This window comes from Cordyceps militaris (genome assembly GCF_000225605.1).
Source record: "Cordyceps militaris CM01 unplaced genomic scaffold CCM_S00001, whole genome shotgun sequence".
Lineage (NCBI taxonomy): Eukaryota > Fungi > Ascomycota > Sordariomycetes > Hypocreales > Cordycipitaceae > Cordyceps > Cordyceps militaris.
The window spans coordinates 1,288,184-1,314,972 of record NW_006271969.1 but is presented as its reverse complement, the minus strand read 5'-3'; the positions used below and the strand labels follow the sequence as shown (position 1 = coordinate 1,314,972).

The window sequence follows — 26,789 nt, the reverse complement described above, 5'->3', positions numbered from 1 at the left end:
AAAGCGAAAGCATTGAACCCGTTTTCTGAACACCTCTTTAATAACACTTGTTCAAAGGAGTAACTTTTTAGTGAAACAAGAATCGCAGTACCCAGGTTGCTTCATAGAGAAGGACCAGACGGCCGGTGGTATCTGGTGACAGACTTAGTTGATGGTCTGATGCTATCTAAAAGAACGTGGCACTGAACAATTTGGGGCGCTTCCCTAGGTAGGTACTAGATCACTGATTGTGAACCGCCGTGGCCAAGAAAAAAGTCCTGGAAAATTCTTCCCCTGAGAGAACTAGGCCATTGTTTCCAGCCTGTTCAAATAGTAGGGCCTAGACGTCAAGTGACTTTCTCCCTAAATACCTACCGTCATTATCTGTTCTAATTAGTCCTTCTTTGATTCAATAGCGCTAAGGCGCTGTGGGTGAGGTAACAATCGAGCGGCCATGGTGCCCATTTGGTCTGTGCAGCCCGTCGCAAAAGTCTGTTGGCTGGCGACTAAGCCAACGAGTACATCATCTTGTTAAACAATTACACTACTTTTTACGTGAGATATTAACGAGGGCTAACCCTCAGAGGTCTCGTTCAGGGCAATTAGACAGCCACGATAGAAGTGGAATGTGTATGAATAACGTCCGCCTAGCTGGGTAGTGTGTGATGGTTGTTGAGGAGAGATGCTGTTCGTATATTATAATATAATGGTAGCTCAAATATCTTATATGTACGATGACTGACTGAGACAGGGTTATTGGACTGGCACCGAGTAGCATAGGGTGGTCCATACTGCAAGACAGAGATTACTTAGATGTCGAGGTGAATAACTTTCAGTGAAGCATTATACAATCATGCATGAAAGGTATTATTATAGTTGGCTATAGATGATTAGGCGGCTACAGGTAGTAAAGTATCTCGGTAGGGAGTTAAATGAGCTGGTGAGTTACCTGACGGTGATACGACTCTACCGTGAAAGTCCAGCAAGACAACAACTGCCTTCATTAACTATCACTTTTCTCTTCTCTGTTCTGCTAATCAAATATCCAAACATGTAATATAAATAGATGTATTGTCAACGAGCCATCACGACTTGAGCTTAATTGGTCAAGTTCCTGCTGTGTGTCCGCTCAAATGCCCCACAGCCCATTTTCCAGTCCTGCCGCTGGCGGCCAGAAAATTATCTCCAGGGACCCATAGGAGCTCGCGACCATGGTTCAAGCACTGGTTCAAGGCACCGGTACCAGTCTGGCGGCCTTGGTTCCATGCAAAAGCAGCAGCACTCACTCTGCACTAAAACCACCTTTGCTGCAGCGCGCGTCGCAACGTTATATTCTCCTCGCCTCATCTCCAACCCCCATCTTCCGCCATTTCGTCCTTTTTTTCCGGCGTCGCATCCTCCCTAACTATCGCCAGTCGTCCTTGATTCCCGACCCCTGTTTTACGATACCAGTTCTGAGCGCATCTGTTTTCTTGCGATAGAATGGCCGCGGTAAGTGTTTGCTCCTTGTCCCCTATCTTGGTTGCCTTGCAGCTGCTGTGCATGTCGGGGCCGCCTCCAAACGCGTGCCGCCAGCTGTAACGAGCTGCCAGCCCAGCAGGTGATACAGCAAACGGATTCGTTTGTACCTGTTTTTCTCACCCTTCCTGCGACTACATTGGTCTTGCTCTCTTCGCTCTCTCTTCCCTCGTCCTTTTTCTTCACCTCCGCATCTGCAGCTGCTTTCGCGACATCGAGAAAAACAGCCATGAGTCAACCATTCTATGCTGCCCGGCCGCCGGCACCGACAAACCCAAACCAAGTCCCCATTCAATGGGGCCAGCAACGTTCGCAAAACACCATGGCTAATTTGAACCAGCCTAGGACATACAACAACCAAGGCTACCTGCAGAACGGCAGTGTCTCCCAGCCGGGAGCTGCGCCTCTTCTGCCGAATCAGGGTCGTGTCATCCAGACCGGTCCCATGCGAGTTCTCTGCATCGCCGACGTTCGAGGTACTTATCATATCCCCGTTTGTCTCCTGCGAATGCAAAGTTAATGCTTCAAGGTAACCTGCGATCGCTCAACGAACTTGCCAAGCAGGCCCGCGCCAACTACATCATCCACACTGGCGATTTCGGGTTCTACGATGATACATCTTTGGATAGAATCGTCGAGAAGACACTGAAGCACGTTGCTCAGTATTCCCCTCTCATCTCAGAGCCCGTCAAGAAGGCCATTCAACAAGGCGGCCCCGGGCCCATCAAGTCTCGATTCCCCGCCAACGACCTGCCTCTTTCCGAGCTCCCTCTTCTCCTCAGCGGCGAGCTCAAGCTTGAAGTCCCCGTTCACACTGTCTGGGGTGCTTGCGAGGATGTTCGTGTTCTTGAAAAGTTCCGATCCTCCGAATACAAAGTCCACAACCTCCACATCATTGACGAGGCTAGGTCGATGTTGCTAGAGATTGGCGGTGTCAAGCTGCGTCTGCTCGGCCTTGGTGGTGCCGTTGTTATGCACAAGCTCTTCGATAATGGAGAGGGCCGTACCACCATCGCTGGCGGACAAGGTACCATGTGGACTACCCTTCTTCAAATGGGTGAACTGGTAGATACCGCACATAGGGTTTATGATCCAACTGAAACTCGCGTCTTCATCACCCACGCCTCTCCTGCGAGAGAGGGTATCCTAAACCAGCTTTCTGTTGCACTCAAGGCTGACTTCTCCGTCTCGGCTGGCCTTCACTTCCGTTACGGAAGCTCCTACAACGAATTCAGCGTCAACCCTACCCTTGATCACTATCGTGGCAAACTTGCTGCATCCAAGGCTTCTTTCAACGACGTCTGGGAGACTGTCAAGGGCGAGGTTGAGCCTGCCATTGCTCAAAACGAAGTTCAGCAAAATCTCCTAAAGAATGCACTTCAGATTGTCGAGAAAATGCCTACTACCGCTGCTGGCGGAAACCCCTTCGGCGGCCCGGTCAGCGGCCATGCTGCCCTTGGACAGGTGGACGAGAGCGCGTTCAAAAACATGTGGAACTTCAACTTGGCTGATGCTGCTTTCGGCTACCTTGTCCTGGAGATCCAGGACGGTCGCATTGGAACCGAGATGCGCGCTCAGGGCTTCAACTTTTCTCATAGAGGAGCCAAGCAACAGCCTGGCGCGACTGCCAGCGCACCCGTCAATTCGACTTCTGCCAGTGCCCCTACACCACCGCCTCCTTCTGCTGCGATTGCTTCTCGTCCGGCTCCCGAAAAGCACGAGAAGCAGGCCAAGGGTTCCACGCCCGCCAAGCCGGCTACTCCCCAACCCAGCCAGGCCAATGCGAACAAGGACGTGGAGAAGACTCCCGCCTCTGCCAACGGTGGCCCTGACCCCATCACATCTCCCGCTCCCAAGATTGTCCCCTCTGACATTATTGGTCTATTCATCATGAACGTTAGCACTGAGGAGCAGTGCCGAGACCTGTTCAGCGATGAGGACAAGGCCAAGATTGTCAAGATTGACAAGTGGGGTAGCTCTAACAAGGTTGTTCAGTTCAAGAACATCGCCGACAGAGACACCGCCATGGACAATCTGCCCGACTCTGTCAAAACGAGGACCTCGGAGGACCGTACCAAGCCCTGGGTGAAGATCTTCCAACCCCGCGAGACTAAAGTCGGGACCCGCGGTGGTGCTGGAAACTGGGGCGGAAATGCGCGCGGCGGCGCCAGTGCTAGTGGATATCGCAGTGCTGGAGGAGCCAGTGACTCCGAAAGCAACATTCGTGGTGGCCGCGGTGGTCGTGGTCGAGGTGGCGGCCGAGGTAGCGACCGTGGTCGTGGCGGCCGCGGCCGTGGAGGCAAGGGCGATGCTGGCGGTCCTGCGGAGTAACAAAGTAACATAATGTTCTAAGCAATTGAGAAGAAGGTTAATTTGATATCTGGCAGTGGCGGAGACAGGATTTCAGAGGACAAGTGTGTTTGTACTATTGGTTTCTGCAAGGAGGGAAAAGAATAGGATGGGTAATTCCTGGTACTTGTACTTGATGCTGCGGACATATTTTCCGGCCGGTGGCATTGGAGATTTGCCTTCATATTTGCCCCAAGTTGTATGGAGTTTAGCCAGAGAGAGTCATTTTGTTTAAACGAAAAATCGGAATATATATCCATTCGCTGTATGTTCGGTGGTGGCTTTTAATTGATTATGATGTCTGATTTATTTTACATTTTATACATGGACACCCAAAATAGCTCAAAGATAAGCAATAATGTAATGAAAGCCACGAGCCCGTTGCGTCGCCAGAGTACCATTCTTTCCCTCTCTCGTATTAATTCAGGTTCGTGTCTCCCCTGGCCCTCAACGGCAGAGAGGTATTTTATTTCAGAGGTTTGATGCCCTTGTGAATGGCAGCAACGCCACCCGTCAAGTTTTCGTACCCACAGCCTGCCACGTCAAAGCCGGCGTCCTTGATCATGTCGCGAAACTCTTCCTGACTGGGAAATCGTTCGATACTCTCCACGAGGTACTGGTAGCTGTCGCGGTCGGCAGCGACGAGCTGGCCGATGAGCGGAATGGCGCTAAATGACCACTGCTTGTACGCGGCATTGAGCAGCGGGTTGCCGACCTTGCTAAACTCCATGCAGGCAAAGACACCGCCGGGCTTTAGCACGCGGTAGGCCTCGCGCAGGGCGGCGGATATGTCGGTAAAATTGCGGATGCCAAAGGCGACGGTGTAGAGGTCGAGCGAGGCATCGGGGACGTTGGCGGGTATGCGCTCGGCGTTGGCCTCGAGAAAGGACAGCGCCGCCTGGTGTGAGGCGGGAAGGCGCAGGGACCGCTGGCGGCCAACGTCGAGCATGGCCGGGTTGATGTCGGAGACGGTGACGTGGATGTTGGGGTTGGCGTTTTGGCTGTGCGCGTGCTCGACGATGCGGAACGCGATGTCGCCGGTGCCGCCGGCGACGTCCAGGACCCTTTGCGGGCGGCCGAGGGGCGTCGTCGCGCCGGGGTTCAGCGAGGAGACGAAGTAGTCCCTGTCAAGGAGAGAAACGTGGTTAGCATTTGCCTCGGTTCACCACCTCGAGCTCTTGAAGAAAACGGGGAGGGTCCATACTTCCACAGGCGGTGGACGCCAAAGGACATGAGGTCATTCATCTTGTCGTAGGACTCGGCTACGCTGGTAAAGACGCCAGCCACGCGGTCGGCCTTTTCTTCCTGATTAATCGTCTCGAAGCCGAAATGGGTGGTTCGGCCTTGCTGCTGCTGCGGCTCGTTGTTGTGGCGTCGTGCGGCCGTCGTGCTGAGTGGGCGTATGGGCTGCTGTCGCGCAGCCGCGGCGCGGATGGAAGCGGCGCACGTCCGCAGGCCGTGTCTGGAGGCCATTGTTGTGGTTTGGGGTGGCGATGATGTTGATTTGTGTTCGACTCGGCTGATTGAGCGTCCCCGGTGATGCAAAAGGTTATGGGTCGGCGTCGTGGCTGGAAATTTTGTACTGATATGCGTGGGCTCCACTGCCGTCTCGTCCCGGTGTCCCGGCTCACCTCGATCGGGTATGGTTGACGATCTTGATTACGAATGGAGCTTTTGAGGAAGTAATTCTAAACAGCCTGAAGAAATTGCTCAAGACCAAAAGTTGTCTGGACCAGTTTTGGCTGAATTGATTGGCGCGAGATCGTCAGTTTGTGCCTGCTACCGCCGCCGCTGGCTGTGCTTCCGCCGGTGGCTCGTTGCTGGATGTGGTTGCAGCCTCTGAACTGGCGGGCTCGTTTGCTTCTTGTTGCTGTGCCTCTTCTTCGTCCCTTGCCTTCGTGGTTTGCACCGTGTTGACCAGTTTTGTAATGAGAAACCGTAAGCCAAAGCCCGCAAGACCAACAACCACAAAGACACCCAGAATTGTCAGCAAGAGGCCAGTTTTGGAGCTGGTCATTGTTGAGCAGACTCGGCGAAGCACTGATTATCGTGGAATGGATCGCGACGATTGTGAAGTTTACAAAGGGAAATCTGCCTCCTCATATCTCATGTAGCTGATAGGCATTCACTGCAGAATGGTTGTTGTTTTTGCATCACATTGTACAACTGTGGCCTTGCAAACGGCGCCGCCAGCTGCCCGCCACACTTGTTGTGCACTTACTCCGATAGCTTAGTAGGTACACAACAAACGGGGGAGTAACTGGCGAGGCATACAAGTGCATCTAGAAATGATGCGAGGTATAGTATAGACTCAACAGTCAAGCCGTTGTTTCATACATACGCGAGTGAGGCCTGTTTTTGGACAGGGTACTAGACAGGTCGCTTTTTTGACAGATAATTTTCCCCTATCACAACGCTGTCAGGTTGCCACTACGTGTTAAAAAACATTTATATTTTTTATAAGCCATGTCAGAGACGTCAACAGCGTTGTGACAGGGGAAAATTATATGTTAAGCGGAAAACGTGTCCAGTGCCCTGTCAGAAAACAGGCCTCACGCGCGTAGGTATTTTAGCTTGGTGAGCCCACTGACAGCGGCATTGTGCATTTCGGTGCTGATGAAAGGCAGTGCTGCCCAAGCTTGCGGCCGACGGCTTAACGGGTTCTGTCGGCTCAAAGTGACGTCGCTCTGCTTCGGCTTCCCCAGTTCAACCCCAAAACAACCACCAACAGCCGAGCGCGACACTATTTCCCCAGAATTTGAGCTATTGTGCCGCTGCAACCTCTACAACTATACTTTTTGTTTTTTTTTCCTGCTCTACCATATTCTCGCTGGCCTTTCTGCGAAACCAAAGACAATCTCGGATACACAATGAAGGCTCGCATGCTGCAAAGAGTACAATTACGGGGGGCAATGGCCGCCATCGCCAGGTCGAACGGGGCCGCCCTTGGTTCCGTGCGCGCCGCCAGCAGCGTCTCGCAGCGTCCCAACTCGGAGTTTGTCCAGTTCCCAGGCGCGCTCAAGAGCGCCTTCACGCACAGCCTCAACTTTGAGAACCCAGAATCGTACAAGGCCTTGCCGACGTACCGAGTGGTGGACCAGCATGGCGTGGTTGTGGACAGCTCTTTTGAGCCGGACATTTCGGAGGAGCAGGTCGTCAAGTTGTACAAGGATATGCTGTTCATCTCCATCATGGACCTGATCATGTTTGACGCCCAGCGACAGGGCCGTCTCAGCTTTTACATGGTCAGCGCCGGCGAGGAGGCCGTCAGCGTGGGCACATCAAGTGTGCTCGACCCAGAAGACGTCGTGTTTTGCCAATACCGTGAGCAGGGCTTGTTCAAAGAGAGAGGCTTCACGACCAAGGAATTCATGTCGCAATTATTTTCCAACAGAAATGACCCTGGTAAAGGTAGAAATATGCCCATCCACTACGGCAGCAAGAAGCTCAATGTGGTATGTATTCTTGACCTTCACGACCTTGATATGAAGTCATACTAACAGCGGACACAGCACACCATCTCATCACCTCTAGCCACACAACTGCCACAGGCTTCCGGTGCAGGATATGCTCTCAAGCTACAGAAACTTCAAAACCCCGAAACCAAAGCTCGTGTCTGCGCCGTCTTTTTCGGAGAAGGTGCTGCCAGCGAGGGTGATTTCCATGCCGCCATGAACATTGCCGCCACCAGATCTTGCCCCGTCATTTTCATTTGCCGCAACAACGGGTATGCCATCTCAACACCGACATTAGAGCAGTACCGCGGTGACGGCATTGCCAGCCGCGGTATTGGCTACGGCATCGACACCATCCGCGTTGACGGCAACGATATCTGGGCCGTACGTGAGGCGACCAAGAAGGCGCGCGAGATCGCGCTGCAAGACGGCGGCAAGCCCGTGCTCATCGAGGCCATGACGTACCGGGTCTCGCACCACAGCACATCCGACGACTCGTTCGCGTACCGGGCGCGCGTCGAAGTGGAGGACTGGAAGCGCCGGGACAACCCGCTGACACGCCTGCGCAAGTGGATGGAGACCAAGGGCTACTGGGACGAGGCGAAGGAGAAGGAGGCTCGTGACGCGCTGCGCAAGGAGGTGCTGCGGGAGTTTAGTGCGGCGGAGAAGGAGAAGAAACCGGCGATCAGGACCATGTTTGAGGACGTCTACGAAAAGCTGACACCGGGCCTCGAGGCGCAGATGCAGGAGCTGAGGGAGCTGATTGACAAGTACCCCGACGAGTACGACGTCGGTGAGTTTGAGGGTGGCAAGGAGTCGCTGAAGCCATGAGTCATGTATGACAGAAAAAGAGAGAAAATGTACCCCCGGAAGAACAGAGTTACTACGAGGACGCAGGTCAAGATATAGAGTCTAATGTGCAAGAATCATGAAAAGGGGTTTTGACGAATACAACTATCTGTTATCTGTTCACAGGAATGTTGTCTGGTTGCTGGCCTGCAAGATCTAGTATGACAGAAAACGGGTAACAAACAACCGTTGGTGTTGACATCTTTTTCGCGCACATAGGACAGGACAAGACAAGGATTTAAGGACCCGGATGGGTGAGAGCAGGAGGACAGATGCCCAGTAGCGCCAACCGCGCCCGGAGTAAACATCACGGGCTGCCATGCGCGCGACAAAAAAAAGGCCGCACACATAAGTCTATACTCTACTATTAAGAAGCTTAATCTAGGAATAGGAATAAGGGGAATTAGACTGTATAAGTGAGATAGGTAACATAAGTAAAATGAGAGGCATAGTAAAAATAAAGAAAGTTAAAAAGAGAAAGAAGTTAAAATATAGTAAGAAAATAGTAAGAATAAGGAAGAGGTTAGTATTTTGCCCCCCTAATAGTAGCTGCCTTCGATAATGATGGCGGGCGCTACTGGTAATAGCGCTCCACTACGCCGGACCCGGAGGGCGCGCCCGATCATGGGTTACACGCAGTGGTTCGGTTCGCCACGCCAGTGACGAGGGCTCCGGTTGTACGGATATGCTTCGGAGGTTACCAGATGGTGTGTTGTTTCTCTAGGAAGGGGATGGTATATTGCCAAGTCAACATTGCAGAGTATAAATGTCGAGGCAACATATTACAGCAGGAGTGTAGTACATTCTACCTGCGCGCACACCATATTGCGACTCGATTAGGCAACACTGTATCGGGGTTGATCACTAGGTGTAGGTACCAGGATAAGAATTGCCGTTTGCATAAGCGACATTGATACTTCATAATCAATTCCCTAATACAAGCCGCGTCCTTTGCGAATGCTATTGTCAAGGACGCCGAATCTGGCCCTACCTAGGCACACATTGGTAAATTACTAAGGTACCGACTTTACTAAGGTACATAGCTGATCTGCTAAGGACGTGGTCGTTGACGCTGAGAAATCCTAACAAAAGTGCTGTCGAGGTTTCGACACCACCTGACCGCCCGCCGCACTGCCCACTGCCCACTGCCCGCACTAATTTACTACTATCTCTCACCACCCGCCGGAGACAAGACATCACGACAACACATCTCCTCCTTCGCCTCCCGCCCCTCCACGCCCACGACCTGCTCAAGATACCCTTGCCCGCCGCCTCCCGTCTACCCCCATAACAACATCGACGCAACAGCCAACAACGACGACAAGAGACACCCTGCTTGCCCGCTTCGAGCTCCGCGCCAAATCTTCTAATGGCGTAGTCCGGGCATGGCAGAACGAACACCGGCAGGCGATAACCCAGTGCCACTTTCTCCAGACGACACTGCCACGGGCGCCCGTCTGACGCCGGTCGCGCCTCCGAGGTACGCTCTTGGTTTCCTTTTCTTTTTTGTTTCCCTCTCTCGTCATCTGCGAATCCCGCTTTGTGCCGTCCCTCTTCGTCCCGCTTTCCGCCCCTGTGTATCCTCGCCATCCTAGCTGTGACGTTGGGTGCCTCGAGCGACGAGCCACACTTGCCTCGCAGTCGGCCGAGTCGATTCACTTTTCAGTCCGACTGGATTCTTCAATCCCTATTGCCTGGTTTCAACTGCCAGAATTTCACTGCTCGGCTTTATTGTGTCATCTGTCGCTTACTGGCCCAAACGCTGCCGTTTGACGACTTTATCCTCGTCCTCGCCACAAACGCACATGCCCGCACCACGTCAATTCCTCGACCCAACACCCAACATCCCATGTGCACAGCACACAGCACCGTGATCCTTTCTCTTGCACGCCGCATGCAGACACTGTCTCGGCTGCTTTCCGCTCCCTCCTATCAATTATTCTTCCGTTGAGATCATCTTGGTCTCTAGCATGTTCCCTAGAGGCCACTTGCTCTCTCGTTCTTGAACGCCTGCTGCTAGTGCACCAGTCTGTGCCCCCGACCTCGACGTCGTAGCCCATCATTCATCCCTGCCTCGCTGGCATATTCGACACGTCACGCCTCCCGAGTAACCAGTTCGCTCATGAGTCCTAGAATCACCAGGTCGTCTGCCCGCCAAGCTGCCAGTCAGGTGGCCCAGACTTCGGCAGCTCCAAACACCGCGAAACCTACACCAGAATCCGCCGATCGCTCAGCTTCTCCAAACACCCCTCAGCTACCTTCTCGCAACAAACGCAAAGCTTCGGCAGGGTCTAAGCTACCAGCCAATACCACACGTCCCAGCTCCTCGGACCGGACATCTAAGAGGCAAAAGTTACCCGAAGAAACGGCCACCGCCTTGCCTCTCAGCGCAAACACAAAAGCGCCGCCCAAGGCTCACCGGAAAGGAAACATTTTTCCCATGATGGACGGGTCCAAGTACAACGCCCCGTCTTTTTGTCGTCTACACTATGCTAATACTACTCTCGTCAGCGACCACACTGGTCCCAGAGAAACCACGAATGACCATTTACCATCCGACAATCTGGACCGACCGGAAAGTCGCAGCAAAAAGTCAACTCATAGCCTCCCTGGTGCGTTCCATACAATGTTTAGCCAACTCAAAAGTTCTGCATGGTTGTACTAATATCGGAATAGATATCCAAGATGAGCGCTCGTCTAGCTCTCGACGGTCTAAGCGTCTGGCCGCCGAAACGGATGAAGACATTGTAATGGGTGGTACAGACGGCAACAGAGATGACGTTGAATCAACTCCTGATGCCTCTACAAATCAAACGAATGACGACGAGGGTGAAGACGCCAACCCTGATGAGGGCCCAGCTGAGCACCACGACGACGATGAAGACGACCATGGCGAAGAGGAAGAGGAGGAAGAGGATGACGATGACGACGAAAATGACCGCGGTGACGGCTTCGGCGAAACCGATGGTGGTGACCCCTTTGGCGCGTTCGGAGCTGCAGGACTGTCACACACGCTTCGTGCTCTAACGGGAATGATGTCCGGGTTGACTGCTCGTTTGCGTGAGCTTCTCAACAACCTTCGAGAAGACGATCTCTCTATCCAAGTCATTGCTTTGCAAGAATTATCCGAGCTCCTCTTGGTTTCCAACGAAGATAATCTCGCTGGACACTTTTCACCCGATGCCTTTGTTAGAGAGCTAGTCCAGCTGATGCACAAGGAAGAGAGTCCAGAAGTAATGCTTCTTGCTTGCCGCTGCCTTGCCAACCTGATGGAAGCCTTACCAGCCAGCGTTTCGAACGTTGTCTATGGAAGCGCAGTGCCAGTGCTGTGCTCAAAGCTTTTAGAGATTTCCTTCATCGATTTGGCTGAGCAATCCCTCAGTACCTTGGAAAAAATATCTGTCGAGTTTCCATCCAGCATTGTTCGTGAGGGTGGTCTCACGGCCTGTTTATCCTACCTCGACTTCTTTGCTACCAGCACCCAGAGAACTGCAGTAACTATAGCCGCCAACTGCTGCAGAAATATCCCCGACGATTCCTTCCCAGTCGTCCGAGATGTCATGCCAATTCTTCTCAACGTCCTCAGCAGTAATGACCAGCGAGTTGTCGAGCAGGCCTCGCTCTGTGTCTCTGGCATCGTCGAAAGTTTCAAACATCAAGCCGCAAAACTCGAAGAGCTTGTCAGCGTTGATCTGCTCCGCGCTGTCTTGCGCTTGCTGGTTCCTGGTACTACCAATCTAATTGGGTCTAGCATACACACCCAGTTCCTCCGCGTCTTGGCCTTCACTGCTCGAGCCAGTCCACAGCTTGCCGCAGAACTTTTCAAGCTGCAGGTAGTCGAGACTCTTTACCAAATTCTGACGGGCGTTTCCCCACCAAGCGGCACAGAAGATGTTGCCTCCAAACTTGACAGCGTCGTCATCATGCAAGCCCTTATTCACCGACCACGTGAACAGATCATCGAAACCCTCAACGTCATATGCGAGTTACTTCCTGGGCTTCCCAAAGACGCTGATCCGGTGTACGGCGACTTTGTCGAGTTCCATGGCATTCAAGAACCCGCCGCTAGTACAGACGACACTAGGCAATCTCCTGCTGAAAGGCGCCTATCACTCCTCAACAACTGCAAAGACGAAGTTCGGCGGTTTGCCCTGATCATTTTCCCTACCCTTACAGATGTCTTCTCAAGCACTGTCAATTTGAGCGTTCGCCAAAAGGTGCTCCAAGCACAGATCAAAATGCTATCTAATCTTGATGAGAAGATCCTGGAGGAGGCTCTTGTCCCTGTGCCGTACGCTTCTTTCCTCGCTTCTATTCTTTCACAACAGGACCATCCTAGTCTTGTCATGCTCGGCTTACAGGCTACGGAACTACTTCTCAGCCGCCTCCACAGAATATATCGCTATCAACTGTACAGAGAAGGTGTCATCCTTGAAATCGAGAAACTGTCTGCTCAAGCACCCGAGGGGTCTGCTGATGATCTACCTAAGAGGACCGATGACGGCAATGCCAGAGAAAGCTCGTCCACGTCAGAAGACGAGGACGAGGAGGCAGAAGACGAGGAACGTGGCGATGAAAACAACGAAGGCGATGAGGGCGACCAGGACGATGAGGACGAAAACGTTCAGGTCGAGCAAGAACAACTTGAGCCCGAGACTGCCGAACCCGAGGATGACGAAGACGAGAACCACGATAACCAGGAACAAGCCGAAAACCCTGGTGATGAGTCCCCCGTTAGCTCCGGCTCTTCCTCATCCTCTGAGCCGGTCGCACCTCCCCGCAGGTATCTTTCCGATTCTCGAGCCACAAAAACTCTCATCTGCCAGGTTGCCAAGAAGTTCCTAGACTCTCATGAAAATGAAGAGCATGGTCGTGACATGAAGGCCAAAGCGAGCCTTATTATGGACGGCCTAACTAAGCTGGCCGATGATCTGGAGGCATTCTATTTGCGACGCTCGTCAGCCGATCTCTCGCCATCCGCTGGAAGAGTTCTATTCTCCCGATTAGCGGCCCAGTTTGATACTGATGTCCTAGAGAGCGTGACGAGTGCAGAGCTTCTTTCCTCTGGTCTTGTACGGTCACTGATGGAAGTACTGAGTAATCCTGATGAAGAGTTGGCTCGTTTGGCGCAGTCAACCTTCCTGGAGGTCTTTATGGGCAAGAGTGTCAAGTCCAAGCCAAAGACAGCGACGGCTGAGTCTCCCGTTACGCCATTCAGCATGATGATCCACAAACTGCAAGACTTGCTCAGTAGGTCAGAGCACTATGAAGTAGTTACTGTTCATCACAACACTTTTGACGGTAACCGCACCAGCCCAGCTTCAATGCTTGGTAAACAGATCCGCCTCCGTCTTGTGGCTGACGACGACTCGAATATTCCTCGTCCGTATAGAAACATAATGGTTTCCATACATGCGATCGCCACATTTAGGTCACTTGATGATTATTTGCGGCCACGCATCAGTCTTTCCGAACGCCCTCGTATTGCAAGGCGTGACGGACTAACACAAGCTCTTGCCGCCATGGCTGGGCTACCTATGGGCGGCCCTCCTGGCTCACGCCTCGCCAACAGCTCCTCATTTGCTCCTGGATCAGTGCCACCCCCTCCCCCTCCTCCTCTGGCTGGGGTGCCATCCAGTGCATCACACTTACGACGTGCAGTCAGCAGCAAGCCACCGCGCCACCCAACAACCCCGACGCACGCTGACCAGACTGGAGGGCCTTCACACTCCGGGAAGGGGTTAAGAAGATCCTCTCGTCACCAGGCCCCATCCAGAGTTGAATCTCCTGCCAACCCAGCTCCTGATGACGACGGCGAGCAAAGCACCTTGGAGTGTGCTGATGAAAAACAAATCAGCGAAGATGAGGAGGATCTTGCCGATGCTAGCGCTCTAGATGCCATTGTTGGCGAGCTCGAGGATATGGACGAAGAGCCAGATGCTCCTACCCTCGAAGATCCTTCTGCTGTTGACTTCGAGCTTGCCACAACTGGGGGTGTGACAGCTCGCAAGGAAGATGGTACCAAGATCGCAACTCCGGCGAGCACCGAGAAGCGCCCTGTTGAACAGAAGCAGCCTCCATCAGCTTCTACACCAGCCGGTTCATCGCGCCCTATGTCTTATGCGTCGGTTCTACAAACTGTGCCTCAGGACTGGCACATTGAATTCTCTCTTGATGACAAAGTGATCTCCAACGAGACCACTATTTACCGAGCAGTGTTTCTGTCCGCGACCAAAACAGAAGATCAGCACATTAGCCGGAGCATATGGTCTGCCACTCACCCTATCAAGTTCAAACGGGTTCCTGGCCCACCATGGGCGGAGTCGGTGCCAGTCACCACAAACACGGAGGCGGAGTCCGATTCCCCAGACGGCATTCCGGCGTCCCTCGCCAAGAATCCCACTACCGCCTCCATTCTCCGACTTCTGAACATTCTGCATGAGCTCAACGAGAATATTGAAGACGTTTTGCTCGCAGATGACCAACAGATTGTCACCCTGCATGTTGAACCGCCTTCCCAATTTGTCAGTACAAAGCTGACAGCCAAGCTCAACCGCCAGCTGGAAGAGCCGCTCATCGTGGCCAGTAGCTGCTTGCCTAGCTGGTCCGAGGATTTGGCTCGTCTGTACCCGTTCCTCTTTCCATTTGAGACGCGTCATCTCTTCCTTCAGTCCACCTCGTTTGGATATGCCCGATCGATGGCAAAATGGCAGAATGCGCAGGCCGAAGAAAACCGCCGCGATCGCCACAACGAACGCCCTTTCTTGGGACGCCTGCAAAGGCAAAAGGTTCGGATTTCTCGCCTCAAAATTCTCGAATCTGCCCTGAAGGTCATGGAGCTATACGGTGCTTCGCAGAGTATACTTGAGGTCGAATACTTCGAAGAAGTCGGTACCGGTCTTGGACCAACCTTGGAGTTTTACTCTACTGTTTCCAAGGAATTCGCCAAAAAGAAGCTACGTCTCTGGCGGGATGTTGATAACACGGGTTCCGACGAATTTGTGTCTGGTCCATCTGGACTTTTCCCTCGGCCATTGAGTGCGGAAGAACTGAGCACACCTAATGGAGAGCGTATTCTGCACTTGTTCAAGATTATTGGCAAGTTTATTGCACGATCCATGATTGACTCGCGCATCATTGACATCCACTTCAATCCTACCTTCTTCCGAATTAGTGATGTTGTTGCACCAGGTGTGAAGCCCTCGTTAGGCGCCGTCAAGGTTGTTGATCCTGGGCTCGCAAGATCACTCAAGGCAATCAAGAAGTACTCCATCGCCAAGAAGGACATAGACGAAGATCCGAACCGAACACCGGCGCAAAAGGTCGCTGATACGGAGAACATTTCTATCGACGGCGTCCGATTGGACGACTTGTGCCTCGACTTTACGCTTCCTGGCTATCCTGGCATCGAGCTAGAAGCAAATGGGTCGCAAAAGCGCGTTACAATTGATAATGTTGATGCTTACCTAGACAAGGTTATCGACATGACGCTCGGCTCGGGCGTGCGCGCTCAAGTCGATGCATTCCGGACTGGCTTCTCCCAGGTTTTCCCGTATACTGCCTTGAGTGCCTTTACTCCGGCTGAGCTGGTCGCGCTCTTCGGCAAAGTAAATGAAGACTGGTCCCTCGAAAGTAAGACCGCTCTCTATTTTGAACAATTTGAACATGAAGCTAACAAGTGTCCAGCCCTCACCGACTCCATCAAGGCTGATCATGGGTTCAACATGGACAGCCGCAGCGTCAAAGATCTTTTGCAAGTCATGAGCGAGTTCGACCTCAGCGAGCGCCGCGAATTCCTTCAATTTATCACAGGTAGCCCGAAGCTCCCTATCGGAGGTTTCCGCAGCCTCACGCCAATGTTTACTGTCGTCTGCAAGCCGAGTGAACACCCATACACCTCGGACGACTACTTGCCGAGTGTAATGACCTGTGTCAACTATCTCAAGCTCCCAGACTATACAGACCACGATACCATGAGAAGGCGGCTACTCACCGCTATGAAGGAAGGGCAAGGAGCTTTCCATCTTTCCTAAGTACTCTGTTTAAATCCATAAGCATCTTCACCACTCTGCTGTTTTAGTGTGCCAGGGTACAGGGAACGAACAAGGTCACAAGGCCGTGCCACTCTAAATTACATTGTCATCTGCACTGTCAGCATGGCAGATGCAGAGTTAAGAAGACCAGATTAAAAAGGGGCATGCTAATTGTATGACTGCTTCATGGGGCTTATCATTTTCTATTTTTCCTTGAAGCATATAGACCTGGCATTAGCATCAAAAATGAGAATATGGGCATACTTTATTAAGAATGGATGCTTCCAAATTTGCTATGTAAATGGCTGGCTGAAAGCAGTTGCAGAGTATCAAAATCATTTCGTAGGTCTCATCGTTTTTTTGGAGGGACTTTTTTTCCACAAGACGGCATTGTACAGGCTTCCAAGTCAATTTGCGTCCCCTCTCGGCTCTCTCTCTCCACTAGTCCTCTTCCGAGTCGAATATCACCTCCGGCATGTGCTCCTGCTCCTCCTCGTCCCGGACGAGGCTCTCGGGCAAGATCTGGCTCCCCGTCAGGAGCTGCGAGGCGGCGAGGTGATCAAGCCCCGAGACGCCGCTGTACGGCATGGAAATCGAGGAGCCGCCGTGGTCGTCAAACACGAGGCTCTCCGACGACTCGTCGCCTGCGCTGCGGGGGATCGGAGAAGCACCGGCGGCCGCTTGCGAAGGCGGTGCCACAGTCGACGCCTGCGAAACGGTCGTGGCCTGCGAGGGCCGCACAAACGGCTGCTGCGTGTGGTGCTTGCGAGCGCTGCCGGCGCGTGGCGGGCGCGGCGGCGCGGGCATCGTGGACGGAGGCGGCCGTTGATGCGCGCGCCGCAGAGGGGAGGGGGAGTTTCGTGGCGGACTGCGCAGACGCGCGGGCGTGGACAACAGCCTCGCGGAGCGGCGGAGCGGCGATGACGAGGAGAGCGCGGTAGCGGCGGCCGGGGTCGTCACCATCGCCGCACCGTCATCGTCGTCGACGTCGTCTTTGAGATCGGCAAATAGTGGGTGGCGCAGGTTCCAGAGCAGCTGACTCACGACGGCGGGCGGAAAGTAGACGTAGCGGGTGACGCGACCGTGGATCCAGTCCTCGGCGCGCATGTCGTCTTCGCACGCGGGGTTGTTGAGCTCGTACACCTGCGCGGCGCGGTAGCTCCAGGTCCCGCGGCCGCCGCGGCCATTGTCCCGCTCTGGATCGTGCTCGTGTCCGTCGATGCAGGCGAGGTACCGCAGGATGCCACCCTCTCCGAGCAGCCAGAAACGCGCCACCTGCACGGGCACTTTAAACGGGAGGACGAGCACGTCTTGCCGGCCGGCGATCAGCGGCGCGAGCGTGCCGGCGGACACGGGCAGGAGGATGTCGGTGCGCGCCGAGGCGGGCGGGAAGTTCTGCAGGGTGGCGACGGCGACGCGCTGCGACTCGAATGGGACGCCCTGCGTGTCGATGGGGTGCGGGTGGTGGAGGGGTGTGCGGAGCGGCGTGGAGGGCAGTGGCGTGAGGGGAATGTCGTTGGCGACGGTGCCCGGCTGGTTTGGTAGCTTGGTGGTGGTGGTAGTGGTGGCACGTTTGAAGGAGGAGGAGGAAGGAGGCGCAGACTGCGGCGTCACGGCGGATCCGGGTGAGGGCGCCGGCGCGGGACTCGAAGTGCGAGGCGGATGGGGGGACGCGACGGATGAGGACGGTGCGTGGTGACTGGCGGCAGAGGGCGGAACGCGGGTCCATTTGCGCACGCTTGACTGCAGCTGGTCCATGAGCAGCTGCGTCTCGGCACCTGCGGCGAACCTAGACTCTTCGGCCTCGTCGCTGTCGTCGCTATTGTGGTCGCTAGTGTCGTCGCTCTCCGCGCCAAAGTCCTCTTCCTCGTCGTCCGAGTCTGGGATTTCTCGCTCTTCGGTATCAGAGATGACGATCGCTTCCTCTACAGGTGATGGCTGTGATGGCGCCGCCGCCTGTCTAGGCGTCGCCGGCGATAGCGGCAGCGGCGGCTGCTGGCTCACCGCGGCGCTGTCCTGCACGGCCTGGGAGAGCGCGCCGTAAAACTGCTCCTCGATCTGCCCGTCCTGGCTCTGCGTTTCCAGGAGAATTTGCGCTGCTGTCGCCGTGTCCTCGGCCGTTTCTGGCATCTTGTCAGCCGCCTGCGTAGACGCTACGGCCGCAGGAGGCGGCGGTGGTGCCGACTCCTCCGCCGGCGTGCTGAAGACGTCCGTCTTTTGCGTCTGCGAGGGCGTCGTGCCGCGACGCGCCTGCGTGCCGCCGACCGAGCTCCAGCCCTCTGTGGCGTACGAGTCGGCAATCACGAGCTCCGGCTGCGTCTTGGCCGGGCTGATGCGTCTTCTCGGCTTGCCCGTCAGTTCGAGCAGCGGCTTCGCCGCCGCCGCCGGGCTCTCGTGCTGCCGCCGTTGCGATGATGGTGACGTGTACTGGCTGATGGCGCCGTACAGGGCGGCGAGCCGTGTCGGGGAGGGCGAGGCCACGTTTGGTTGCGTAGACGGCGGCAGGCCGAAGCGGATGCTCCGCACGGGCGTCTGCGGCACGATAGACTCCTCGCGGGGCGGCGCCTGGCTCGTCGTCTGCGGCGCGGGTCTTTGACTGTTGCTGCTGCGGGCCCGCGGCGACGGGGTGCGGTCTTCCCACACTTGGGGGGAAGCTGCGGCGGCGGCGGCGGCGGCCCGTTTGCTCGCCTGCGTACCGATGGTCGGACTTTGCGGCCCTGACTGCTCCTCGCCCTCCTCCTGCTGACCCAGCCAGTCTAGGAAGCCGTCGTCTTCTGTGCTGCCCAGCGCCTCGTCATCCGAGTCGGCGACAAAGGACGTCGTGCGACCGATACACTGGGTCAAGGTCTGCGTGTGGTACCGGGTCCTGGACGGGCCGGCAGCGGGCGAGTCGCCCAGCGTCCTACGCCGCGACGACGTGCTCCCCTTCATTGTGCTCATGCGGTGCTCCTCGCCCAGCGTCCGTCGGCGTTTCTTCTTGCCCGCGTCGGTGAATCCGACCGCGCGACGCCCGCGCACCACGGGTCCCTCGTCCTCGTCCTCTTCCTCGGCCTCGGCCTCGGCCTCGTCTTGCTCAGCTTCCGTGTCCAGCACAACCAGCTCCTCTTCATCATCCTCCTGCTCCGTGATCGTTATAGGCTGTAGCGGCGCGTGTTTTGCTGTCGGTGATCGTCTGCGCTTCGTACCTTTGGGTACGTTGTTTTCCTTTTCCCCCTCGTTCTTGTGTTTCCCCTTGTCTAGATTTTCGACATCGCTCGCGTCAGATAGCTCGACCACGCTGTCTTCGGCGAAACTCGAGGCAAAGTCGTACTGTGTGAGCGTCTTTTGTTTTAGGTGCGGCGTCGGGCGTGTGTTGTTGCCCTCTTCGTTTTCCTTGTTGTCGTCATCGTCGACGCCGCCGCCGCCACCGCCGCTTCTCCGATTTCGTTTTCCATATGTGCGGAGCCTCTTTCTTCGAGCAGGAAATTGAACTTGTTTAAGCGTTGGCGTTGATTTGTAGACGATGCTGGCGGGAGGGGCTGCGCCGCCCGATCTTGTACGTGGTGTCATATCTGGGAGAATGGTTGGATGAGGGCATAAGCCAGCGTCGCGTATCGAGTCGTGGCCCAAAAGACCGGTAAATTCTTGAAAAACGTCTTCAGTACCCTATTTATGATTCGGATGGAAAAAACCGACCAGCTTCGTACGCTCCGGTGGCTTCATTAAATAGCTGGCTGTCGTGTAAAGTGGCCGAGTGCGGTGTGTAAGCAGACGCGCACAAGAACGGGTACCTACAAGACGCGCCCAACGCGTCCACTTTAATTGGCCCCCTCACCACTCAAGCGCCTTGTACCGCGTAAGACAGCTTTGCGACTGTTTCATTTGAAGACAGAACAGAATGCCAGTTCAAGACTTGTGGTTGTACTGCTCTACGCTGATTTAATAACTGAAATCCATTTTTCCGGCCAGCAATGTTGCTGATGCCCACGGGAACCGGCCTAATACACGCAAGCTTCTCACTACCAACATTTCTAAGTCCAAATGCCCATAATCGTACAAAAAATCATCCAGATTAGCCTCCCTTGCTCCGTCCCCAATCATCGTCATAAGATTCCTGCAGATGCCTGTGTTCTTGCATCACTTGTCTCGGAAGGCTGCCTTGACATCCGCTCTAGGCCACTCAAACGGCACGTCGCCTCCGTAGACATTGGTCGTTACACTGCCAATCCTCGTTTCGACCTTGCCGTAAAAGTTCTCGCACTCGGTCAGCACCTTGATGACGAGGCCGCGGCTGAGTGTAGGCTCATCAGCATCGCCAAAGTGCTTCTCGACACGCTTGCGCAGCGCGTCGATGCCTTTGCGGAGGTCTTTGGCATCGAACATGCTGAGCACCTTGGCAAAGACGGCCTGGCTATTGGACGGCTGCTTGGCAATGGCAGTAGGCGACTTGCCAGTCTGAATCTGCGCCTCAATGTTCTCGAGGTGATCGAGCAATTTGCCTAGCGGCCGCCGCATCACTGCATTGAGATACAGCTCCATGTGCTCATGGTACTCGGTATTTGCCTGGTCTTTCCAGCTTTCAAGCACGTCCAAGCCCCGAGAGTCCGTCTCCTCAAGGAAATGGTTCATATTCTCGATCAACAAGATATGGAAATTGAGAGCCTCCTTGCCTTCGGGGTCCGCTGAGCCGGCGGCAGCAGCACCAGTTGGATCTTCGCGGGCAATGACCATGAGCGAGTCAAACATTGACTTTAAGATTCGATCATATTGGCGATTAGTCATGCGACGCAGAGGCAGGTTTGGATCCGACCCATCAATCATGTTCTCGACTGCCGTGAGGAAGGTTGGGAACACGCGGATAAAGGAGATGACGCCTTTGCGCTTGTTGATCTTGACCTTGGTATCCTCAATCGCCCGGATCTGCTCGCTAACGAACTTGACGAAGTGGCCTTCGAGCAAACCGTGCACTTTCTGCAACGTGGTATTGAGGAATTCCTGGTTTGTTTGGCTGAGATCGTACATCTTCTTCTCGAGAACCGCGAGAACTCCCGCACCTTGTAATGGAAATTGGCCGAGAACCCACTCCATCAGACGTTGGATCTCAGCTTCCAAGAAGGTAAATATAGTTTCCATGGAACGTGTCACCCGACGTCCCAGCTCGCGATTAGGTTCCATAAGCCGATGACGTTTTAAATCACCGCCACGGCGACTATGAGGGGGTGTCGCCGCCACCGTGTCAGCGAAGTCGAGCGACTCCAACGTCGTTGCGTGGAAGAAATCAATAATGAAATTCTGCTCCATCTCAACGAGTGGGAGAAGATCGTCCAGGACGGCACCAAAGACCTCGAATGGCATGGTACGGCCCTCCCCAGGGCTCTTCTCGACAGCGCGCGAAGCGCCATCTGCGAGCGGTGATCGTAGAGCTCTAGCCAATGTTTGACTTCTCTTAACTGTCAGTTTTCTTGCTGCTGTAGCAACGCCTTCCTGTTGCTTCTCAGCTTGCGACGTGAACAACATTTCGGCTTCGTCGCCAGTCATCTTCCTAGCATTCTTACGCCAATGCGTGATGACATTTTGAAACTCGGTCTTATAAAGCGGCTGGCTCTTATCCTGGTATATTTGAAGGAGGCGATTCCAGTTTTCGAGATCAACATCTCTTGCATAGAGCATCAAAGGGCTATACTTCCAGATAAGCTCTCTTCCAGCATTGTGGTGGCTAGTGTCGCCCTTCTTCGATAGGGCACCATCCAGTGCACGCTTTGTTTCCGCATGCGCTGTATCAAATTGTCTTGCCATAAATTCGACGAGACGGCGCATGAAAAGACCGCTCTGTTGCAGGTACATCTGCTTCTTTTCTTGTACAATACGCATTTGGCCATAGTTGCTGTTGAGGCTAGATTCTTGGTCGATTCGAGCGTCTTCGTCTCCAGTCTTGTCTTTTGATTTCGGGTCGATCTTGAGCATCGCCTTGAAAAGTACAACGAGGGATGCCTCTGCCTCTTCCAGGCCGCGGAGATTGTCCAGCGGTGCGAGATGCAGAGCTTGAAGATCATCGCTTGTGATTGCACATGTTTCGAGAAGGGACTCGAGCTCTTTCTTGAGTAGCTTCTGGTTAGCAGTTTGCACCTGCAGACCCTGGCCTTGTGCTTCAATGTAGGCAATGTCGTCTGACAATGTCGAAAGCTCGACAGAGTATAGAGTGAGGAGATTATCCAGCTCTTCACATTCAGAAATGGCCAGATCCACGCCTTCTTTGATCGCGTGTACACGTTCATCTTCCTCGCGAAATCGAGCAAGCCAGCCACCAGCTTGTGCTTTATTCAGCTCCCTGTCAATGTCGACCTTCAATTCCTCAACATTGTGCGAGCGCATTTTGTCGCCCGGCACCCAGCCAAAATAATCCAACCATTTGCCAAATTCTTGACTTCGCCCATCAAGGACTGATGGGTTGACTCCCAGGGCTTGAAGATATCTAGAGTCGTTACCGGCCGCAACCGCTCGAGCTGCCTTATCCTTGGCTGCTTCTTCAGCGATTTTGATGGCAGCTTCACTGGGACCTTCCTTCTTGAGTGGCTGTGGTTCTACCACAGATTGTGGCGTAGGGGTGATCGTCACCTCAGGTACGGTGGGCTCCAGAGGTGTTGGCACGGGTGCAGTGGGTGCAGGAGAGGGAGCTGCAGCGGGTGCACCGCTAGGGGTTGCTGGCCCAGGTTGGGGGGTCTCCGGCCGTTGATCTCTTGAAACTGGTCTCGGGGGCGCAGGAACCACGCCAGTAATACCATCGGGGCCTTCGCTCGTCTTCTGCGGGGCCGCCATTCGTAGCTTCTCCGCCGCGCCGCCGGGGCGCGGTTTGAACGCCGATGCGGCGGAAGCAGCATTAGCAGCTTTCCACAATACACCAGCAATATCGCCTCTCGACCTCTTCGCTTTGATCATGGGTCCTAGGCCAGGGCGCGACTCCTCGGCCGATTCTGCGGGAACAGGAGGTGGCGACTGTGCGCCTTCGTCCGACAGCGTGATAGAGTCACTTTCATTCTTAATACGGGCTAATGCTGGGGACGGTATGCTTGGCGATTTCGCTGACTCTGGAGAAAACTCGCCCTCCACGGCGCGGCTTGCGGCGCCTTTCGAAGGCGAATTTCGATCGCTGCTCCGCGGTGGTGGGTAAGCCGGCTCTTTCTTGGTTATTGGGCTATTTAATGGTGGTGGCACAACATCCCTATCCATTGGGCGCGACGGATCCATCGGAGGCCGACGACGTTCTGGAGGCGGCACGTCGGAGCCCGCCGGATTGGGTGGTTGTTCTGCGACGTCGCGAGGATCTCCAAAACGGCCGGGGACTGGAGGAACATTGGGCCCGTTGCGCGACCTAGGCGGCTGACTAGTGGCGTCGTCACTTCGCGCTGAGGCCGACATGGATGTTACCAAGGACTCCTGGCTTTGATTGGTTTGAGCAGCCCATCGCGACGGTGGTGGTCGGTCTGATCGCTCCTTGTTGAATGAGGATTCAAAACTGCTGGCTGGGGAGTTTGCACCGTTTAGGGGAGGGCGGAAAGGCGCCTTTTGGAACCTAGAGGAGTCGGGAGTTGCTTGACGCGGTGCGGCCGAGGGTGTCGATGCAACAGACGGAGGCGCCGAGTCCTGTCCGGGGGGTGGTTGAGGAGCTGGCGGGGCGCTTGGTCTCGGAGGCGGGCGTCTACCCGCACCAAGGACTTGGTCTTGCTCTCTCTGGTCAAAACCATTGAGCTCAGGAAGCTTGCCAGCGGTATATTTGCTGTAGATTTTGATCAAGCTTGCGACGAAGAACTTTTTTTCCTTGTCTGTCTGAGCTTGCCAATAGTATTGTTTGCCCAGAGTCACTGTAAAACCAGTCTCTCCAGCCCACTCTCGCAGGTTGGGGTTGACCTGAGGGCCAGTGTAGGATTCAATGTGGCTGAGATCGTCCAGATTCCACGTCTTGCCGATTGAAAAGGTTCCGTTGGGGTTTTCTTTGGACTTGTGCATGCGCACCCGGCCCGACTGGCGTACAGCAACGATTATAGCTCGAGGCTTCTCGGAATCTGGCGTTCGGGCCTGAGGAGGGGGGGGCGACGTAGGGTGTGTCGAGTACTCGGTAATTCTAATGTGGGTAATGTAGGTCTCGATCACTGATGATGGTTCGGTTAATTAGCAAGACAGGGTGATGAATTTTGACCACAATTTTTCGTCTGCGTAGTGCTGCGGTGTTGGGAGGTGCAAGCTTACTGGAGCCATCTTGGTCCTTTTTGTTGAAGCAGCTCTCGATAATGCGACGCTTCTCATCCTCGAATCGCTCTGCCCTGCTGGCCGCCGCGCCAGCGCCGGCTCCGTTTGCGCGGTCCATTTCTGAATGTGAGAGTGATCATCAATCAGAGTTTGGAAGATGAGCCAGCAGCATAATTGTGCAGCCAGCGGCGACACGAAGGAGTGATGTCGGAATGGTATGTTTGGATGTGGCGGGAGTGTCGCGGCTGGAGTTCAGGAGTGCGGGAACGCGGTGGTGGGTCCGCCTTGGCCCATGTCGGTGACGACTCCGATGGCTTAAGTGGCTACCTTCTTACATATGTACATTCTTACATATGTACATAGATAGCCTTATTAAGGAGATTTTCTCTTTCATAATATAACGAACTCTACAGCATTTTATCAGTCGTAGTTTCAAATAATTGTGACATTACCTCAAAAAACCTTCTATGTAGTCTGAGTCGGCAGTTTGCTTACATCAGCAGCTCGATCTCTCCTTATTTTCGCCGTGAAGTTCCGTGCGACAAACATCTCACTACAGCAACAACAGCAGCATCATTACGGCGTGTGGCATTGTTGACGCCAAGAATCTGGCAGAGGCTCGCGCAATCAGCCAGCGAGAAGAGAGGCCCAAGGCTATCGTATGCTTCCCCCGGCCAGCCAAGGGTGGCCTTGCCTCACAGTCGCTTTTCCACGATCGCTTTAATATTTCCAATATCCGCCGCCTCTACCGTTCTGCCCTTGAAACCAGTCATGGTTGTGCCCATAAAGATGGCATTATAGATAGCCTCTTCTGTTGCGTCGGCCGCCGACTCAAAAAGTCCGTCGATAGAATCGTTGTCCGTCATTTGCACCGTCATCGGGCTAGGCTGCAGTGGGTTGACCGGACGGGAGGCCTGGCCTGACATGGAGATTTCCTGGTACGGGATTTTGTTTGCTGTCGAAAATGCCAGGAAAATGTCGCCCGAGGTATTGTTGCCGTAGCCACCCACCTTGGCGAGGCCGACGGTAGCACGCTTGGCCAGTCGCTGCAGCTGCACCGGCAGCAAGGGCGCATCCGTCGCAATGACAATAATAATGCTTCCGTCCTTCCTCACGTCCCTCTCCGTGCCGATATCCTTCTGTGCTGTCTCCTGCTCCTCCTTGAGAATGGCTCCGACAGGGACACCGCCGACATGGAACGCAACAGGGCCGCCATAGTTGGCCTGTACCAGCACGCCGACCGTGTAGTCAACTTCGTTGCCCGACTCGTCGAAGCCCTTGACGACTCGGCTGCTGGAGCCCGTGCCAGCCTTGAATCTGTGGCAGATCATACCAGTCCCGCCTCCTGTGCAGCCTTCAGGAACAGCATCGGAAGCGGCATTCCTGATGCTGTCAATGACGTGCTGCGATGTCAATGGAAAGCGGCTATGATCGCTCAAAAAGCCATCATACGTCTCTCCGACGACGGGAACAATAAACAGGGGCATTTCGCCCTCATCGTCCAGATGATATTGGTAGCAATACTCGTAAATGCCCCGGTAGGCGTCGCCAACTGACCCAGTAGATGTCAAAAGAATCGGCGAAGTAAGGAGTCCGGTCTCTTCAATCCAGTGTGACCCTGTCAGCTCGCCACACCCGTTGAATCGAAACACGCCAGAGAAGCCGCAGTATTTATGCCAATCTTTTCTCGGCAGGATCGTCGTAAGCCCGCTATTGACGTTCTTGTCTTCAGACTGGATGGTTGTGACATGGACAAGCACGCCGGGAACGTCGGTGATGGAGTTGAGCTTTCCGGGCTTGAAGCGACCGAGGCGGAGTCCTGGGATTGCTTCCCGTACTCTCATCCGGCCAGAGTTTGATTCGGGTTGAGCCATGTTTGCGATTGCTACGTTGAACTTTGAATGTGATAGGATCGAAGCAGGGCAGTCGTTTGTCGGCGGCAGTAGACCTTTTAAGCCTAAAAGGGTGGACTTTTGTAATAGTTTTCCTTTCTGTGGCTTGACATAAAGCTGACGACTCTGTCGACGCAATGGATATTGAGTGAACGTGATAGAGTACGTAACTTCTATAGTCACTCGCTGCGTGTGGAGAAGCTAGCGCAGCCTTGTTGTGGTGATGATATCTTCTCTTTGAGACAGGTAGTTTGTCTCTGCATTCAATTTAAAATTCGTGGCTGCAAGTTTCCCTGCATTGGTGGATTGTGCCCGAATATCTGCTTCTTTATTACTGGCCGATTACAATTCCTTACGATTGAGCAAAGACCTTACCTGGATGCAGCGTGTACAGAGTATGATGTTTGTAGTACTTTACCCAAGCCACACGATTACAAAGTATTTCTCCATATATGCACATTACACAAGAGCTAGATCATAGGGTCTCTCTC

At 54.3% G+C, this 26,789-nt stretch overlaps 8 protein-coding genes across 8 annotated transcripts; 3 read left to right on the top strand and 5 right to left on the bottom strand.

The window, feature by feature from the left end:
- Positions 1–1,726: 1,726 nt before the first annotated feature.
- CCM_00364 (Ser/Thr protein phosphatase family protein) lies at positions 1,727–3,828 on the top strand (the record flags this gene model as incomplete). Its single annotated transcript, XM_006665524.1, has 2 exons — positions 1,727–1,973; positions 2,027–3,828. The coding sequence occupies 2 exons, from the start codon at positions 1,727–1,729 to the stop codon at positions 3,826–3,828; spliced, it is 2,049 nt and encodes a 682-aa protein (XP_006665587.1).
- Positions 3,829–4,312: 484 nt separating this feature from the next.
- CCM_00363 (ubiquinone biosynthesis methyltransferase coq5) lies at positions 4,313–5,319 on the bottom strand (the record flags this gene model as incomplete). The annotated part of the gene is made up of 2 exons (XM_006665523.1): positions 4,313–4,970; positions 5,051–5,319. 2 exons carry the CDS (start codon positions 5,317–5,319, stop codon positions 4,313–4,315), a joined length of 927 nt encoding a protein of 308 aa, XP_006665586.1.
- Positions 5,320–5,534: 215 nt separating this feature from the next.
- On the bottom strand, positions 5,535–5,863 carry CCM_00362 (uncharacterized protein; the record flags this gene model as incomplete). Its single annotated transcript, XM_006665522.1, has 2 exons — positions 5,535–5,588; positions 5,630–5,863. 2 exons carry the CDS (start codon positions 5,861–5,863, stop codon positions 5,535–5,537), a joined length of 288 nt encoding a protein of 95 aa, XP_006665585.1.
- Positions 5,864–6,716: 853 nt separating this feature from the next.
- Positions 6,717–8,132, top strand: CCM_00361 (2-oxoisovalerate dehydrogenase alpha subunit; the record flags this gene model as incomplete). The annotated part of the gene is made up of 2 exons (XM_006665521.1): positions 6,717–7,301; positions 7,359–8,132. 2 exons carry the CDS (start codon positions 6,717–6,719, stop codon positions 8,130–8,132), a joined length of 1,359 nt encoding a protein of 452 aa, XP_006665584.1.
- Positions 8,133–10,272: 2,140 nt separating this feature from the next.
- Positions 10,273–16,183, top strand: CCM_00360 (ubiquitin-protein ligase Ufd4, putative; the record flags this gene model as incomplete). Its single annotated transcript, XM_006665520.1, has 5 exons — positions 10,273–10,607; positions 10,662–10,762; positions 10,827–13,400; positions 13,950–15,782; positions 15,837–16,183. 5 exons carry the CDS (start codon positions 10,273–10,275, stop codon positions 16,181–16,183), a joined length of 5,190 nt encoding a protein of 1,729 aa, XP_006665583.1.
- A 441-nt stretch (positions 16,184–16,624) lies between these two features.
- Positions 16,625–19,732, bottom strand: CCM_00359 (uncharacterized protein; the record flags this gene model as incomplete). The annotated part of the gene is made up of 4 exons (XM_006665519.1): positions 16,625–17,716; positions 17,787–17,882; positions 17,921–19,321; positions 19,379–19,732. The coding sequence occupies 4 exons, from the start codon at positions 19,730–19,732 to the stop codon at positions 16,625–16,627; spliced, it is 2,943 nt and encodes a 980-aa protein (XP_006665582.1).
- Positions 19,733–20,299: 567 nt separating this feature from the next.
- Positions 20,300–24,524, bottom strand: CCM_00358 (Exocyst complex, component Exoc1; the record flags this gene model as incomplete). The annotated part of the gene is made up of 2 exons (XM_006665518.1): positions 20,300–24,309; positions 24,407–24,524. 2 exons carry the CDS (start codon positions 24,522–24,524, stop codon positions 20,300–20,302), a joined length of 4,128 nt encoding a protein of 1,375 aa, XP_006665581.1.
- A 577-nt stretch (positions 24,525–25,101) lies between these two features.
- On the bottom strand, positions 25,102–26,280 carry CCM_00357 (peptidase family T4 protein; the record flags this gene model as incomplete). The annotated part of the gene is made up of 1 exon (XM_006665517.1): positions 25,102–26,280. One exon carries the CDS (start codon positions 26,278–26,280, stop codon positions 25,102–25,104), a length of 1,179 nt encoding a protein of 392 aa, XP_006665580.1.
- Between the last annotated feature and the right edge of the window lie 509 nt (positions 26,281–26,789).